Source organism: Sphaerodactylus townsendi, linkage group LG05 (assembly GCF_021028975.2).
Source record: "Sphaerodactylus townsendi isolate TG3544 linkage group LG05, MPM_Stown_v2.3, whole genome shotgun sequence".
In the NCBI taxonomy this organism is placed as follows: Eukaryota; Metazoa; Chordata; class Lepidosauria; order Squamata; family Sphaerodactylidae; genus Sphaerodactylus; species Sphaerodactylus townsendi.
In genome coordinates this window covers 1,199,859-1,215,734 of record NC_059429.1, presented here as the reverse complement: position 1 = coordinate 1,215,734, position 15,876 = coordinate 1,199,859, and the positions used below count along the sequence as shown (strand labels likewise).

The 15,876-nt window shown below is 46.8% G+C and overlaps 2 protein-coding genes across 3 annotated transcripts in view; one reads left to right on the top strand and one right to left on the bottom strand.

Moving 5' to 3' along the window:
- The window catches only part of NCAN (neurocan), a 308,547-nt gene that overhangs the window by 125,324 nt on the left and 167,347 nt on the right, over nucleotides 1-15,876 (top strand). The gene's annotated exons all lie outside the window — the stretch shown is intronic.
- The window catches only part of LOC125432591 (nuclear receptor 2C2 associated protein), a 21,703-nt gene extending 5,827 nt beyond the window's left edge, over nucleotides 1-15,876 (bottom strand). Inside the window, 4 exon segments of the mRNA XM_048496299.1 lie at nucleotides 4,851-4,962; nucleotides 5,835-5,925; nucleotides 12,727-12,889; nucleotides 15,681-15,876. Coding sequence (XP_048352256.1) covers nucleotides 4,851-4,962; nucleotides 5,835-5,925; nucleotides 12,727-12,767 — 244 coding nt within the window. The 5' untranslated portion in view covers nucleotides 12,768-12,889; nucleotides 15,681-15,876.

Genomic DNA, 15,876 nt, shown 5'->3' with positions numbered 1-15,876 from the left:
GAGGCATCCACGCGGAACCACAAACGGAGATCTGGGTCAGGGTGCTTTAGGATAGGTTCGAGGTAAACGCAGACTTTAAGAGTTGAAAGGCTGTTTGACACTCCTCGACCAGGAAAGGGGGCCCCGGCTTGGCGGACAGTGGATCTTTACCCTTAGTGCGTAAGAGGTCTGTGAGAGGGAGAGTCAGTTCAGCTTAATTGGGGTATAAAGTCACGATAGAAATTAGCAAAACCAAGAAAAGATTGGAGCTCTTTGCGGTTGGTGGGGCAGGCCATTGGAGGATCATCAAGGCCAATCTTAGCAGGATCCATTTCCAAGCCCTCGGCGAGATCCGTAACCCAAATAGTCAATGGAGGTCTGGTGAAAACAGCATTTGGAGAGTTTGGCAGTAAAGAGAGAATTGTCGGAAAGCAAGCCGCTTTCAATACCTCTCGAAACCAATGTTTCATGCTCTTCTATGGTTTGTGAGTAAATCAAAACGCCATCTAAGTATACCACAACTCCCTTTGTACAATAAATCATGGAGAACTTCGTTGATAAGGGCCATAAAAGCCCTCCCGGGCCCCACTTAACCCAATGGCATTATCAAGTATTCAAACTGTCCAAACTTTGTGTTAAATGCAGTCAAGTGTTCATAGCCTTCAGCAATTCTGACCCTGTAGTAAGCTTCTTAAGTCCAATTTAGTAAAATGCTCCTTTGCCGAAAGTGCATCTAAAAGGTCCCGGATCAAAGGCAAAGGATATTTATTGGACAGGGAGACCGCGATTGAGACCCTCGATAATCTGTGCAAAGCCGTAGAAGACCCATCTTTCTTTTACAAACAAAACGGAGCAGCGTGTGTGTGTTTGGTGCTCACCGCATGAACCCGAAGCCAGGTTCTTGTCCAAGAAGGCACGAAGTTCCTTCTCCCTCATTGGGACTCATGTAGATTCTACCTTTGGGCAGTTGCTCTGGTTGTATAAACGCATTTTGCAGTCAGTGTCTCTGTGGGTGGCAACTGATCGCGATTCTGTTCCTGAAAACTCTGGCTAAATCATGATACGCAGGTGGGATGTCAATAGAATCGGAGCAATCGCTGAAGAAGCCAGGGAGGGGGGTGTATCAGGAGAAGTTGGGTTTTCCTCCCAATTCATGTGTTCACCGAGGGAGGGTCAGTGAATTCTAAGATCCGCTTCTTTCCAAATGAACTTTGGTTCATGTAACAATAACCATGGCATGCCCAAAACTATGGAGTGTTTCATACTGGCTTCAAAATAAAACTAATTTTCTCCCAATGGTCGGCGCAACGGAGGAGAACCGCTGTGTTTTTGAACTGGGCCGGGTCCTTCGTTCCCGAGGGCTGGCCCATTTGGGTGAATGGTATGGGCTTAGCCAGGGAATTTGGTCCAGACCTAGCTCCTCTGCCACCCAATGCGATTAAACAGTGGGAGCAGCCAGAATCCACAAGGGCCGAGGCTATAATGCGAGTAGTGTGTTTAGCGGGTTGGCCAGAAACGCTTTGACAGTAATGGGGAGCTGCCTTCACTCACCGCCAGAGTCGGGCCCATGTCCATGGGGCTGAAGAAAGGCAACAGCTGCTTCCCTCCTCTGGGTCGCCGATGACCGGCTTTAGACGAAGTCTGCCGGAGGCGGCGCCCCCCGATCTGCGATGGTGGCTTTGGCAGATGGAGTGCGCCAGATGTGGCTGGCGGTTGGTTTTGTTTCTTGGGACAGTTGGCGGCTAGGATGACCTGGCCCTCCGCAGTAAAGACACAATCCCAGTCGGGCGACGGCGCTCAGAGGTGGTTTCGGTAGGGGCGGCTGTTTTGGCTTCTTGCGGCCACTGCATGGTTTTAAGGCATGGCCTCCGCACGAAGCGCCAAAGATTCCAAACGAGACGCCACCTGGGACCCCAACTGGATCCAATCTGCAATAGTAATGCAGGAACCCGAATTAAAACAACACCGCTTTCACGCAGCTTGCCGGGCCAGTCTACAGCATCCGAGAAGTATTCGTGATTTCGCGCGCTCAGGCCACTCAGGAGGAAGTCACGAAAGCAGCCGCATCTAAATTCACGGGCAAATTCTGCAAACGGGCGTTGCCTTGTGCTGGATAGTTTTGATGGTGCGGATAGCTTCATTCTCTGGGCGCCTGGATCTTGGAAGCCCGCTCTTAAGGCTTGGAGGAATGCGGGCACCGTGCGAGAGTCTTCATCTTGCAAATCCAAAAGAGTCACCTAACCAGTCGGCTGCTGCCCCATCCAGGACTGAGCCGATGTCCCGTGATTTTCCGCTGGCCAGACCGGGTATAAATCATCATAGTCTTCCAAGTGGGCATTGAGTGGCAAAATGAAGAAGGGAAGTTTGGAAGCGGTCCCATCAAAACGGGCTGGTATCGGGGCCGATAGTAGCCCCGCTCCATCGCTCTTGGCTTCGCTGGGGAGGTGGTTGCGCTGGTTGAGCAGGTTGGGCAGGCAGCTGTTGTACGGGCGGAATCATGCTTGGCGGTATCGCTGGCTTTGGGTGGCAGGACTCCAGGTACGCGGCCCCTGGCGCCGGGCGTGATCAGTAACAGCATAGACTCCAACTTCAGGGCTTCCTGGTCTGCTGCCTCCTTAGCTCCCTCTCCAACGCAGCCAGCCCCCCTTTCCTTGCGGTTGGTCATCGCATCCTGGTGCGCATGCAGAGCAGCTTTTCTCGGCCCAATTTAGCCAGTTCGTCCTCGCTTAAGAGCTTCAGTGAGCTTCACTTTGGCGCGGCGCAGAGCCTGAACGCTTTCGCTGCCGCTTGTAAATCCAGTCTGGAGTGTTCCAGGACTTTATCATGGACCGACAGTGATTCTGGGCATATTGTCATTGAGCGCATTCTGGCACGGTCCAACTCGAAGTTGGACTTCTTTATGCTGCCGCTCCCGTCCCTCTGCAGGTTTTCGCCTTGCTGCAACTGTGCCCGCTCCTCCTCCCATAGCTGACGCTCACGGGTCCATGCTTCTGGGCATCTCGCGAGCCCTGCACTTCTTCATCCCAGGTCTCCTTCGATGGAGAGGGAACAGATCCGGGCTGGGAGTGCAGGCTTTCTTCGGACTCTTCGCCGCCTGGAAGCGAAACATCGAGACACCAGAAATAACCGGTGGCTCCCCGGGCACCTCAGGTGCGGCCGCTGGGTCCGGATCAGGGGGTCCGATTGGAAGACCTGCACGGATACCCTCCCAATCCCAGGTTTAGTCCCAGTATCCTTTGACGGGCCCCAGTGCTGTGCCACGGTGGTTCTTTGGGAGCATCACCAAATACGCAGTCCAGGAATCGCTCAATGGATTCCTGGGTTGCCGCATGAAAGGTGGTCAGGCCCGCCTCCTCCATGACAGGTTGCATCTGAGGTTTGTAATCCACACGAAAACGGTAGAGATCCTGATCCACAGGCGCCGATCCATAGACAGCCCCAAACGGCTTCCGCGAAGTCCCCATGGTCAGCTGCCACGCCCCTCGCTCCAACGTGGAGTAAAGGAAGACTCGCGTTGATACGAGGACGGGAAAGAGCCACCAGCGAGGCCTCGCTTCTCCTGCCGGGTTCCTCCAGATCCAGAAGGAAAGGTCGGAGCCCTCTTTGGGGCTACCGCACCTTCCGCAGGTAACATTCAACCTCTCAATGTCAAGACACCAGAGGTCCACTGCACTAGGAATATAGATGCATTAAGGTTCCTGCCACAGTGGAGGGGATTCGATGGAGGCAGAAATAAAAGGCGTTTGGGGGGTAAAAGTCCGTGTATTAAGACATCTTAGAAAGCTCATCGCATTAACGAGTGGCAGGAATGACACTTCCCGCCAGAAGCACAGGTTATAACACCATTCACCCCATCCCCCCTCCTGCTTCCCATGGGAACGGAGTCCTCATCTCCCGCGCAAAGATAAAGTCTCCGCCGATGAAGCTGGCCCATCGCCCGGGCTGTGGAATGCACTCAAGGTTACTTCACCATCAACACCATTGAATCCTTTACAGTTCCCTGCTCTCGTGTTCGAACTGCTGGTCTCTTTGGCAGGGCGAATCAAGTGGAAGCCTGGTCTTTCTTGAGAGTATAAGAACAGTCAGCTAGACAGAATTGCCAACCCCTCCCGCCCAGAAGGGAATTGGGGAGGGGGCAGGTTGCCAGATCCAGGTTGGGATGTCATGTTGGTGAGGGAGCAAGCTTGTTTTCTGCTGCTCCAGAGACCAGGACCAGGAGTAATGGGCTCAAGGTGAAGGAAAAGAGATTCCACCTAAACATTAGGAAGAACTTCCTGACCGTCAGGGCTGTTCGACAGTGGAACTGACTACCTTGGAGAGTGGTGGAGTCACCTCCTTCGGAGGTTTTTAAATGGCCATCTGTCAGGAGTGCTTTGATTGTGTGTTCCTGCATGGCAGGGGGGTTGGACTTGATGGCCCTTGAGGGTCTCTTCCAACATTATGATTCTAACTGATCTCTGTACTCAAGAGATGAGCTGTAATTTTGGGGGATCCCCAAGTCTCAGCTGGAGGCTGGCATCCCTATGGCTGGATCAAACCAAGAGTCTAGTCTAATGATCTGCTTCCAGCTGTTAACATGAAGTTTCCCAGTTCTTTGCTTCCCAGCATCTGGCACTCAGAGACAGACTGTTCCTAGCCATGGGGGATTAAAGACCTATACTTTGGGATTCAGCTAGGACATTTGATGTCACCAGGAAACCAAATAACACTCTTGACCCCTTTGCACTTAATCACAGGAACCCCCAGACCCAAGTGCATACAACCTGTTGTATTTACCAGGTATTTAAAACTGCAGTTCTAAACTACAATACCTTTGCTGTCTGCCTACGAGATAAGCAATGCAAGATTAATTCTATATTGTAACTTTCAACCCTTACCGTGCAGCAGGCATTTCCGACTCGCAAATCCCCCCTGGAACTGTATTTGAATTTGGGAAACCTTGACTGTGTGTGGAAACTGCAGCGTCAGCCACTGGATGGAGCCCTAACACCCAGGAAGACGTGGAAGCAAAAATGGAAAGCAATTCTGATTAAAAGAGGATTCTGTGGAGTGGCAAGAAATAGAGCAAAACTTTTCAGGCACTGAAAGAGTATCTAATAGAGCCCATTTTTGGGAAATCAAAGATTTCTGCTAGCCAACAAAAGCAGGGGGGAAAGCTCAGTTTCTCCTGCAACCTGTGCTCAAGGTGATAAGTAACTGGACTGGAGGTCAAAAAATAGTTGCTAAATGGCATCAAGAGACCCATGAGAGAGAAGGCAGGAAGTTGGTGATATCACAGGTGGTAGCCAATAGGCACTCTCCCCAGGGAGCTTTTTCTCACTGAAAAATGTTAAATTTTTTCCCGAGTGGTTCTTTCAAAGCTTGCACTGAAATTGAGCAAGGAGTGTTTTTATCTTAAAGAACAAGGGCGCTTTCAAAATACAAAGCCTCTGGTGTGAATCTTGCTTGCCCAAAAATTGCAAGCAACATCCCCCTCCCCCCACCCCGGCAATGTGGGTTATAATAAGACTGGCCTATCTTACCACCATGTTGCAAGCAGAGGTGTACCGGGTGGGAAATGGCACCGGGCGCAACACCTGCTTCAAGTGACCCCCACTCCCCTCTTGCGCACCATTTACCTTAGCTGGTGGCGGTCCCAGGCCACCTGGCAGGGCCGGGCACCTGCTGCAGGCCGCTCCTCACCCTGGCCCACTGCCCCCCCACATGATCTAATGGAGGCACCCGGGGTCAATTGCCCCCCCCCCATGTCCCTCTGGCAGATACACCACTTGTTGTAAGATTTCTGAGTTAATGTATGTGAAGCAGTTTGAATATTGCAGAATTATATTTGGCCCCGGATAAGCATTCCATCTCACCTGGTCAGAGTTCCAGCATGTTTCCTCGTTCCCATCGAACATGTGTTTCTTTCCGAACTGCTTCGCCTCTCGATTGAGGACTGAACTCACCCTGTGGACATACAAGGGACCAGCTCAACAACCAAGATGTTCTTGTGAGCAGAAGGGAACAGCACAGAGGGCTGAGGAGAGAATACTGGATTTTGTGGAGGAATTCCAGGTGCAAATCCTCCATGAAGGCTGAGGGGTTAGTCATTTAACTCTCCGCCTAGCCTGCCTCGCAGGGCTGTTGTGAGGACAAAATGGGGGAGGGATTCAGTGTCTCAGAGGAAGGGCAGGGCACTATTATTAATGTTTCCTTGATGAAAAATTATTTAAATTATGATTTTAGAGTATATTAAGAAACACTAATCAGGAGCTATCCACTCTCAACACTGGAAATTCACAACAAGAATTAGAATCCTAGAGTTGGAAGAGACCCCAAGGGCCATCCAGTCCAACCCCCTGCAATGCAGGAACACACAATCAAAGCACCCGACAGATGGCCAGCCAGCCTTCTCTTAAAAAACCTCCAAAGAAAGAGACTCCACCACTCTCCACCACTGTTGAATAGCCCTTCCTAATGTTTAGATGGAATCTCTTTTCCTGCACCTTGAACCCATTCCTCCTGGTCCTAGTTTCTGGAGCAGCAGAAAACAAGCTTGCTCCCTCGTCGACATGGCATCCCTTTAACTATTTAAACATAGCTATCATGTGCACCCCCCACGCCACCTAGGTTTCTCCAGACTAAACATCCCCAGCTCCCTAAGCCTCTCATCATAGGGCATGGACTCCAGACCTTTTACCATTTTGGTTGCCCTCCTCTGGACCCTTTCCAGCTTGTCAATATCCTTCTTGAATTGAAGTGCCCAGAACCGGACAGGATATTCCAGGTGAGGTCTGGCCAATGCAGAATAGAGAGGTACAATTCCATCCCTCGATCTAGACACTGGACTCCTAGTGATACAGTCCAAAATCACACTGGCTTTCTTGGCCGCCACCTCGAATTACAACCGATATGCAGAAAGAGCATTTGGGAAAATACAGCTTTGTTAGAAAAATTAATTCATCAAATTTGGTTTGCAAAAAATCATGTGAGTGAGAATCCATTTGTATCTATAAACAACTTTTCTTCCTCCAGCTCAGGATAAAGATGAGAGCTGAATTGTAGGGCAATCGGCCGCTTCTTCCTGGCACTTCTTTGCTGAATGCTCCACTGAGGTCCTAGTGCCTACCTCGTTCCGTTCCTCCCCCCACACCACCACCCCCTAGAGCTCTATTTTAATGTATTTTATAGTGCCCCCCATTTTCTGCAAGTGTCAGGTGGCTTCGTGCTGCCGCCGCTGCCGTTTTCCCTGTTTGCAGGAGTTTCCTCTTCTTTCAGCTCTCTCAATGATCATTGTAATGTAAAAAAACAGATTAATAAAGTTTGTTGTTACTTATGATCCCGCGCACACCTTTCTCATTCTAAACATCCACCAAGGTTCACAGAGTCGATATAACAAAATCGCAGATGCTTGGAGGGCTACCTCCCATTAAGAAGCATTGGGTAGACCTGCCCTTGGAGAGCAGGTCTACCCAATGCTGCTTACTGGCAGGTAGACCAGCCCTCTTAGCATCTGTGATTCTTACAAGTTGTTGTTTGGAGGAGGTAAAAGTAGGAAGGCATTGCAGATATTTAGGCTAGGTGCCCTTGGCCAGTTACACTCTTTCCCCCTAGCCTAACTCACAGGGTTGCTGTGAGACTACATCTGGAAGACAGGAGAATGATGTGAGCCACTTTGGTTCCTCAGCAGGGAGAAGCTGGTGTATAAATAAATTTTAGAAATGACACGTTCCTGTTCAAAACAGTAACAGGTTTACTCCCGCTTCTTCCTCATCGGCCATTTTCCCTGCTATTTCTCCTGCGGCTACTCCATTGGCCATTTTCTATATGGAGGGGAGTGTCTCCAAGTGAAAAAAGGGAAGTTTTTGCCAGTGCTCGTTCATGGCGATAAAAATGCTCTTAAAAAGAAATTCCACATTTAATAGCAGCAAAGGATACTTTTAAGGAAAGCTGACACTTTCATGCTGATTTGGAACTATTTTCTCCAGCGGAAGGATCCTCCTGTCACTGCCTGTGCACAACGCAGGACCACACTCTTGACTTTACACTGAACAGGGTATAATACTAGGAACTTGTGCAAAGATGTGATTTAATATATCATGCATAAATAGCTTGGGAAAACTGTCAAACACAATAATAGTAATTCTAAGCATTTTATTTTTTGTCTCTTACTGTTGTGTTTAACTTTTTTTATCTGCCCCATTTGTTCTGTTAATGTGCTGTTCCATGACTGAATAATAAGTTTTCCATTAAAAAAGGAACACATGTGTTGGAAAGGCAATTTTTCCCTTCATCTCAATATTTTTGCTTACAAAATGCTTGTTCTGTACCCCAATGAGAAAGCCTGTTCAATTAAAACTATAATTTTATCCTGTTGATATTATCTAACTCAATCTAACTGGAAACCACCCGGCCTCAGTGCTGTGAATGGCAATAGGATGGCTGGGCCATGTCAGACTTCCTGCCCCTCGGGGGGATTTCCAGGGCTGAAGAAAAAACACGACTTTTATTTACTTCATGTATACCCCATTTTTCTCCTCAATTATCCCCCAAAGTATTTTACATCCTCCTCCTCTCTTCCATTTTCTCCGACAACCCTGAGGGGAAAAAAGACCCTCCACAACAGCCTGCTCCACACTGTAACCCTGACCCAGACTTTGGTTGGGAAGGGGGGGGGGTGCATACATTTAATAAAATAATAATAATTTAAAAAGTAACGCAGTGGAGTGAGTCAGTGAAGATGAAAGCCATTCCATTAGGAATTTAGACTCTGTCAAGAGTCTAAACTTTTGTCAGAGTCACTCCAAAAAACCCTCACCGGATTACTATTTTTTCTTTTTTGAGGTGGAATTGTTAAAACTGAGACAGTAGATAAAGAGGTCTCCACCCCTTCTCATGAATCACTGGTCACATCAATGAAAGAAAACTGACTGCTCCAATGGTGCTGAGTGTGGAGGAATACTCCCAGGACTGGAGGAAGATACTAACAGAGGATCTTTTGCGGACAACAGCAGCGCTTATATAGTTAACCCTGGTTAGTACGCACAGAAAGAGACAATGGTAAACCACTTCTGAGCATCTCATACCTCGAAAATCTACATTCCCCATGAGACCTTAAGAGTGTGTGTGTGGGGTGGGGTGGGGGCATGAGGGGGTGCCACGGAGGGGTGTGTGTGGAAAACCCAGAGTGTGCACCAGGCGCACTGTGGCCCAGCTACACCTCTGGATTCATCTGAAATGCAGCATTGGAGGAGAGTTTTACAGATATCACGGACCACCAAAAAGTCAAGCAAGTGGGTTCTAGATCAAATCAAGCCTGAACTCTCCCTAGAAGCTAAAATAACTGAGGACATTGTACTTTAGTTACATTATAAGAAGACAAAGAGTGACTGGAAAAGACAATAATGCTAGGAAAAGTTGAAGGCAGCAAGAAAGTGGGAAGACCAAACATGAGGAAACCACGGCCCTCAGTTTGCAAGTCCTGAGCTAGGTTGTCAGTGATAGGACGTTTTGGAGGTCATTAATGCATAGGTTTGCCATAGAAATGGCCTGACAGCAGATACCACACCAGCTGATGATGCCCCAGGAGACAAAACATGCTGAAAAGAAGAAAAACTGGGCCTTCGAGCGTTCAAAGAATCAGATAGTGAGATTTGAGTTGGGGGCCAATTTCCCAACTGGTAATCCCTCCCACACAAGTTCGTTTGGGGAATTTTTAAAAATAACATTTGTGAAAGAAAGAAAGAAAGAAAGAAAGAAAGAAAGAAAGAAAGAAAGAAAGAAAGAAAGAAAGAAAGAAAGATGGTTCGTCCAGTTGCAATCAACTCATGGAAACCCCATCCACAGCATTTCAGGCAAGAGAGGAACAGAGATGGTTTATACCAGGGGTCTGCAACCCGCGGCTCTTTCAGCCTTATACTGTGGCTCCGCGTGGCCTGGAGCTTAGAGGGTAGCCCTCCAGAGCAGCGCTGGAAGGAAAGGTGAGTGGAGGGGCCGAACCGGAGGCAGCTCTGTGCAAAGCTGCGTCTCCGGCTCGGTAGATCTTTGGTGCTGTGGAAAACAAGTCCAAATGGCTCTTTGGGTGGTAAAGGTTGCCGACCCTTGGTTTATACCATTGGCTCCCTCTGCATTGCGACCATGGGCTCTCTGGGAGGTCTCCCACCCAAGTACCAACCAGGGCTGACCCTGCTGACCCTCCAAGCTCAGGTGAGCTTGGGCTAAACTTGGCTGCTACAAAAGAGATTAAACTCTTTTCTTCCTGGTGTTTTTCCCGCCTGTTTTCTAGTCTCAGGGCTATTTTAGCAATTCCAATTCAGACAGCTGCATATTGTTTTTATACTCCACCCCCTCAGGCTTATTTATTGTGTTGTCTTCCAATTTTGTAATTTCTATTTCATTGTTCAGTGTATGTAATAGTGTTTCATAGCCTTGCTCTCCACTCCTGTAATTTCTGCCTTTCTGTCTGTATTATACTGTGTTTAATGCAACCATCTCTAATCTTGTGAGCCGCGTGTATCATATGGCATTGTTTTTATTTGTGGTTTACCTCAAGCCTCAATGAGAAAGGGGGAATATAAAAGGAAACATGTATTTCAAGTATTGTTGATTTAATAAAACAAATATTTATCATCTATGCAGAAATAGTCTAAATTAAAAATTTCAAGTCTAGGAAGAATATCTACAATAAAAATACATGTATTGCCAAAATTATATTTCCTATTTTAGATGTTACCAACCTATAAACAAGGAAAAAACCTTGAAGGAAAGATAGTTAAATAAGTTCATATGGAATGGCAAAAAGCTAAGAACCAGATTTAAAGTATTACTAGATGAGAAAAAGGTAGGAGAACTGGCAGGATCTAATATTGTATTATTAAGTAGCTGGCCTGGTTTGGATGTAGATTGGATTATATCCAGATCAAAGAGTAATAAAATTAGACATGGCAGATTAGGAAGAAAATTTACATAATTACCTATGGGCTTAAAAAGCCAGCCATAGAAATACAAAGCAAAAGAGAAGCCATCTCATTAGAAATGGACTACTCAAAATCTGGGAATCTACCCGAAGAAGAGTTAGCCTTCCAATATCCCCATTAACGCCACCTGTGGAGGCATATCATGATAACTATATTAGAAGAAATGATTTTATAACATGTGGAAATATGATAAATTCTCAAGGAGAAATCAGATCTTGGAAAAGGATGACATATGAAAGTAGGAAAGTACAACAGCTACTATATTTTCAACAAGTGCCAAGATTTTAAAAGGACATTCACATAGTAAGAGATAATAGGGGAACTGACTGAATTTGAAAAGGTGATAACATAGCAAGAAGAACATTTATCAGGATGAATTTATAAGCTATCACTTCAATTGGACACAGAAACAAAACAAATGAAAGCATGTATGGTCAGATGGATGCAAAATTTTGAGGAAGAAAAATCTTTCCAATAATGGATAACCTTATAGACAAAAAAAATATAAAATTTACAGCCAGTTAAACATTAAGAGAAAACTGTTACAAGATTTTTTTATTGGTGGTTTATTGCTACAAAGGATATAGAGAGGATGGACAAGAGCTATAAAGGGAAACGCTGGAAATTTAAAGAGACGAACAGCAGTCCTTAAAGTCTATGGTGGACATGCAAAAAGACAAAAAAAAATTAAAAAGAAGTACATGCTGAAATCCAGAAAATTCTAAAAATTACATTTGCCATGGAAGGCAAGAGTATGCCGTTGGGCATTTTCCCCAAAAATATTCCAAAAATGTTTGGAAGAATTCCTTAGATATATGATAATGGCCGCCAGAGTTACATTTGCAGCAAAATGGGAAGCATGCCAGGGAGCCTGGGGAAACACAGCAGCAGAATATGCAGCAATGGCAAAATTAACCAAACTATAGGAACAAAAGACCAATTAAAGAACTTCAAGATAAATGGAAAGCATACCATTCACAATACTCTTAAAAATGGGTAGCAGAGAATGAAACTGTGGAAATGAAAAATATGAATTAATAATCCTCTCGATATTCAGTATTGAAAAGAGTTAAAGGGCACATTCAAATATATTATGGATAGATTACAATAGTATTTGAACCTAATTTTCAATATTCAGGAATTATTTTTAGAAGTTTATAATAGTAATTACCAGTGCAAGCTTTCCTCCCTATTTTATCACAATTTGTCATATAATATTGTATAATATTATTATCATGTTTATTAAATACTGTAGAGAGTATCTTATGCTTTATGCTAAGATTTATTATAATAATAATAAACACCATTCAATGCTCATGATATTTCTGTTTACTGCTCATAATAATTGCTATCATCAGTCATTGTTTATTGTATTATACGTATATAATTATTGTATTATATGTATATAATGCATTGTATATATAGTATTATATGTATATAATACATCTTATCTTACATTACATAATTGGTTGAGGGTTTGAACGTTTGACAAATGTTTGACGACAAACCCTTAGCCAATTGCCGGGCAGGACAAACAGGGACCCAAGCCCCGTGTGTCCTGCACACCCATTGGTCATTGCCCTTGCTTGATTGAGGCCATCTATCCCATGTTGGGTCTCTCTCTTTCCTTGCTGACTTCGACTTTTCCTAGCATTATAGTCTTTTCCAGTGAGTCTGGTCTTCTCATAACATAAAGTACCATAGCCTCAGGGTAGTCATTTCATGCACAATTTGGGCAGGTGGTTTTCAAGAACAGGTTTCCCATTTCCTCCTTCAAAGTCGGAATACTCACCTGCTCACAGTCTCAGGGCAAATCATGGAAGATGCTGCCATTTTGGCACCAAGATACTGGCGATCTGCCGACGTAACCCCACCAACGGCAACACAGCGAGAAACAGCGTGGAGATGGAGCCGAGTTCAGATAGCCACTGTGCTGCTAGGGACTGCGCCTGGAACTAAAATCAAGGCCACAACTTACCTCCATTTTGGGCAGAGTAGTTACAATGTCCACGTAGGCCTGATTCCAAACCCTGAAGCTGTCTGGGCCAGCCACTTCCCCACCCCAACCTACCCCATGTGGTCACCTAATATAGAATTCACTAAGCGATGGAACGTTGCAACGACGAACCCTTCACCAGTTGGCTCAAAGTGAGTCCTGCTCACCCATTGGTGGGAAACAACCCACCCACTCCCCAGGCCACCTTCTGCCGAGTCAGGAGCAAGCCCAGCTCTGCCAAGGCCCCCAACACCTTCCTGGTCCCTCCCACCCTCTCACACCCCCAACAGCACAGCCCTTGGTGCCCAATGCTCCACCGGCCCGTCAACAGCCTCCCGGTTCCCCTCCAACCCAAGCATTCCCATCCCACCTTTCCCCCACCCCAAGCTACAGACTCAGGACCAGGTAGGTGGGAAGCATCACGCTGGGAGGAGTTGGGGGGCTTCTACAGCCCCAGTAAAGCCCACTGCAGGGGGAAATGATGGCTGATTCCCCCCCACCCCACTTTGCTAGGGCCCATTGCAAAGGGGTTTGCCGCTACTATGAGAATAAAAGGATGGAGGATACAAAAGATGAGCAGGGTGACAAAATAAAGGCAGGGAGCAGTTCTCCCCAACGGTGGCTACAAAACAGCTCTCAAATTTGAGAACAGCTGAGCGAGAGTGTTTAGCAACGGACAACAAAAGAAAGCAGCTAAGGGGAAAAGAATGGGGGGGGGGGCAATAAGGAGACAGCTTGAAAATGACTTCTTTTTTTGCAAAGGTAGGAGAATTAATTCTGAACCGGAACTGTCTACGCTTTGAATTCCACAGGAAGAGAGAAATTATTGTTGCAACATTTGGAATGGAATTTGAGAGTTTTATAGGAGGCGGGATTAAAATATGCGCCATTAACTCATTAATAAGGGGGGAAACACAAGAGAAAAAGGAACTAGGAGGCTCAGTTAAGCATCCCAGAGAGCAATTCTCCTCCCAGGCCTTCTCCTGCCTCCCCCAACAGGGCAAAAGAACCCCGAGGAGCCTTTTGACCTGACCAAGGAAATTATCACTGGGGATGCAAACAGACAATGCCTCCATCCCACTGCAAGGAGGTGTGTGTTTGCGGGGGGGGGGGGGGGGAGAGAATACAGAGACCACCTTTTGCCTCCCTTGGCTCAAAGAAGAATCCAGTTTGATATATTTTAAAAAAGCAATCTAATTGTTCCAATTTTAAGCCTGCTAACGGATGCCAAAGTCTGTTCAAGACATGAGTTCGATTCAGACAGAAATCAGTTCCAGGTAGCCGGCTCCCGGTTGACTTTGCCTTCCATCCTTCCAATTAAAGTGTAGACCACTGAGCAAGGTAATGGCAAACCACCTCGTAAACACAGTCTGCCTAGTAAACACCGTGATGTATCATCACCCTCTGGGTCAGTAATGAGCTGGTGTTTGCGCAGGGGAATCTCTTCACCTAATGGATGCGGGGGGGGGGGGGGCAACTTTACTTCCACTTGAACGTGGAAGAGTAGTTTGTCTATTTACTTTATTTAGACCCCACCTTCTTCAGGGCCAGCCCTGGCAAGGAAGTCCCAGGTGGCCAAGTAGAGGCAGCAGCCAATGGCAAACCACTTGTTTGTTTCTTCCCTTGAAACCCCCACAAGAGGCTGCGAGACGCTGACTGAGTCGTGATGGCACTTTCCTTCACTACCTTCCTAGTCTGATGATCTAACCCAGGGGTCCCCAAACTACAGCCCGGGGGCCAAATGTGGCCCCCTGAAGGCATTTATCCGGCCCGCCAGGCATGGCAGCGATGGCTCCATTCATGTGCAGTGGGGGCTCGAGGGAGAGGAGGAACCGGCCCCAACGGCTGTTGATTGCAGTTACATGATGGCACCCCCAAATCTCCATGCATTTTCTGACCCAGAGTTGGAAACCTTACATGTGGCAACGCCTGCTCCTGCCCTTGCCCTCTTGCGGGCTACTCCATGTGTTGCTCTCAGGCTTTCTGTTTCCCGGCCCCTCGCACTCCCATTGGCATCCAGCCAGGCTGGTGAATCGCTCGCTGGCTGCTGCTGAGGAGGAAGAACCCAGGGAAGATACCTGGATCCTGGGTTAGATGGAGATGGCTTCATTAGGGAAAGTTCCTGCTTTTTTTTACAGGGGAAGGTATTCCACAGCCTCCCCAACAATATTTGGAGCCCACCCTGTACTTGACATACTTTGGTCACTGTTCTAAAAATAGACCATGACAGAAAGGCTGAAAGGTGAAATCAAACATTTTACAATCATTTGTGCATAGGAATTTGTTCATAGTTTTTTTTTAGTCCGGCCCTCCAACAGTTTGAGGGACAGTGAACTGGCCCCGTTTAAAAAGTTTGGGGACCCCTGATCTAACCATTACACTGCACTGCCATTTGACATGCAGAGATCAGTAGTAAATCTTCCCATAGGGTGGCATTAAAACAGTAGGGAATTGGGGTGCTCCCCCGCCCCCCACGGCATTCTCTTTGCTCCCAAACACCTGGCCTCATTTCCCATTTTTTGGAGACTTTTTAACTTCTCTGTGTTGATGCTTTTATGTTTAACTGTGGAATTTCACTACACTGCTCTTCTGAAGTATAGGGTAAGTGTGGTGTAGGGTTTAGAGAAGCGGACTGGGGAGAACCGGGTTCAAATCCCTCCTTTGCTGTGAAACTTTGCTAGGTTGTTGCAAGAGCTCCTTAGACAATGCACAGTATAAAAATACAACTGAAGGATTTGTTCTCTACGTACCTTGGGATCGTCGGAAAGCAGCCTATAGAATAAGTGCAGATGAGTCAACATGCAAAAGGGGGTGGGAGAAACAAATCCCCTGAAAGGCACGGGAGCAATTGAAGCATTGAAAACACCCGTGCAAGAGCACAGCCTCGCGTGTCTTTGTCTCCTCCCCCCTAGAAGCAACTAGGAAGAGTTTGCAAATAGCAACATG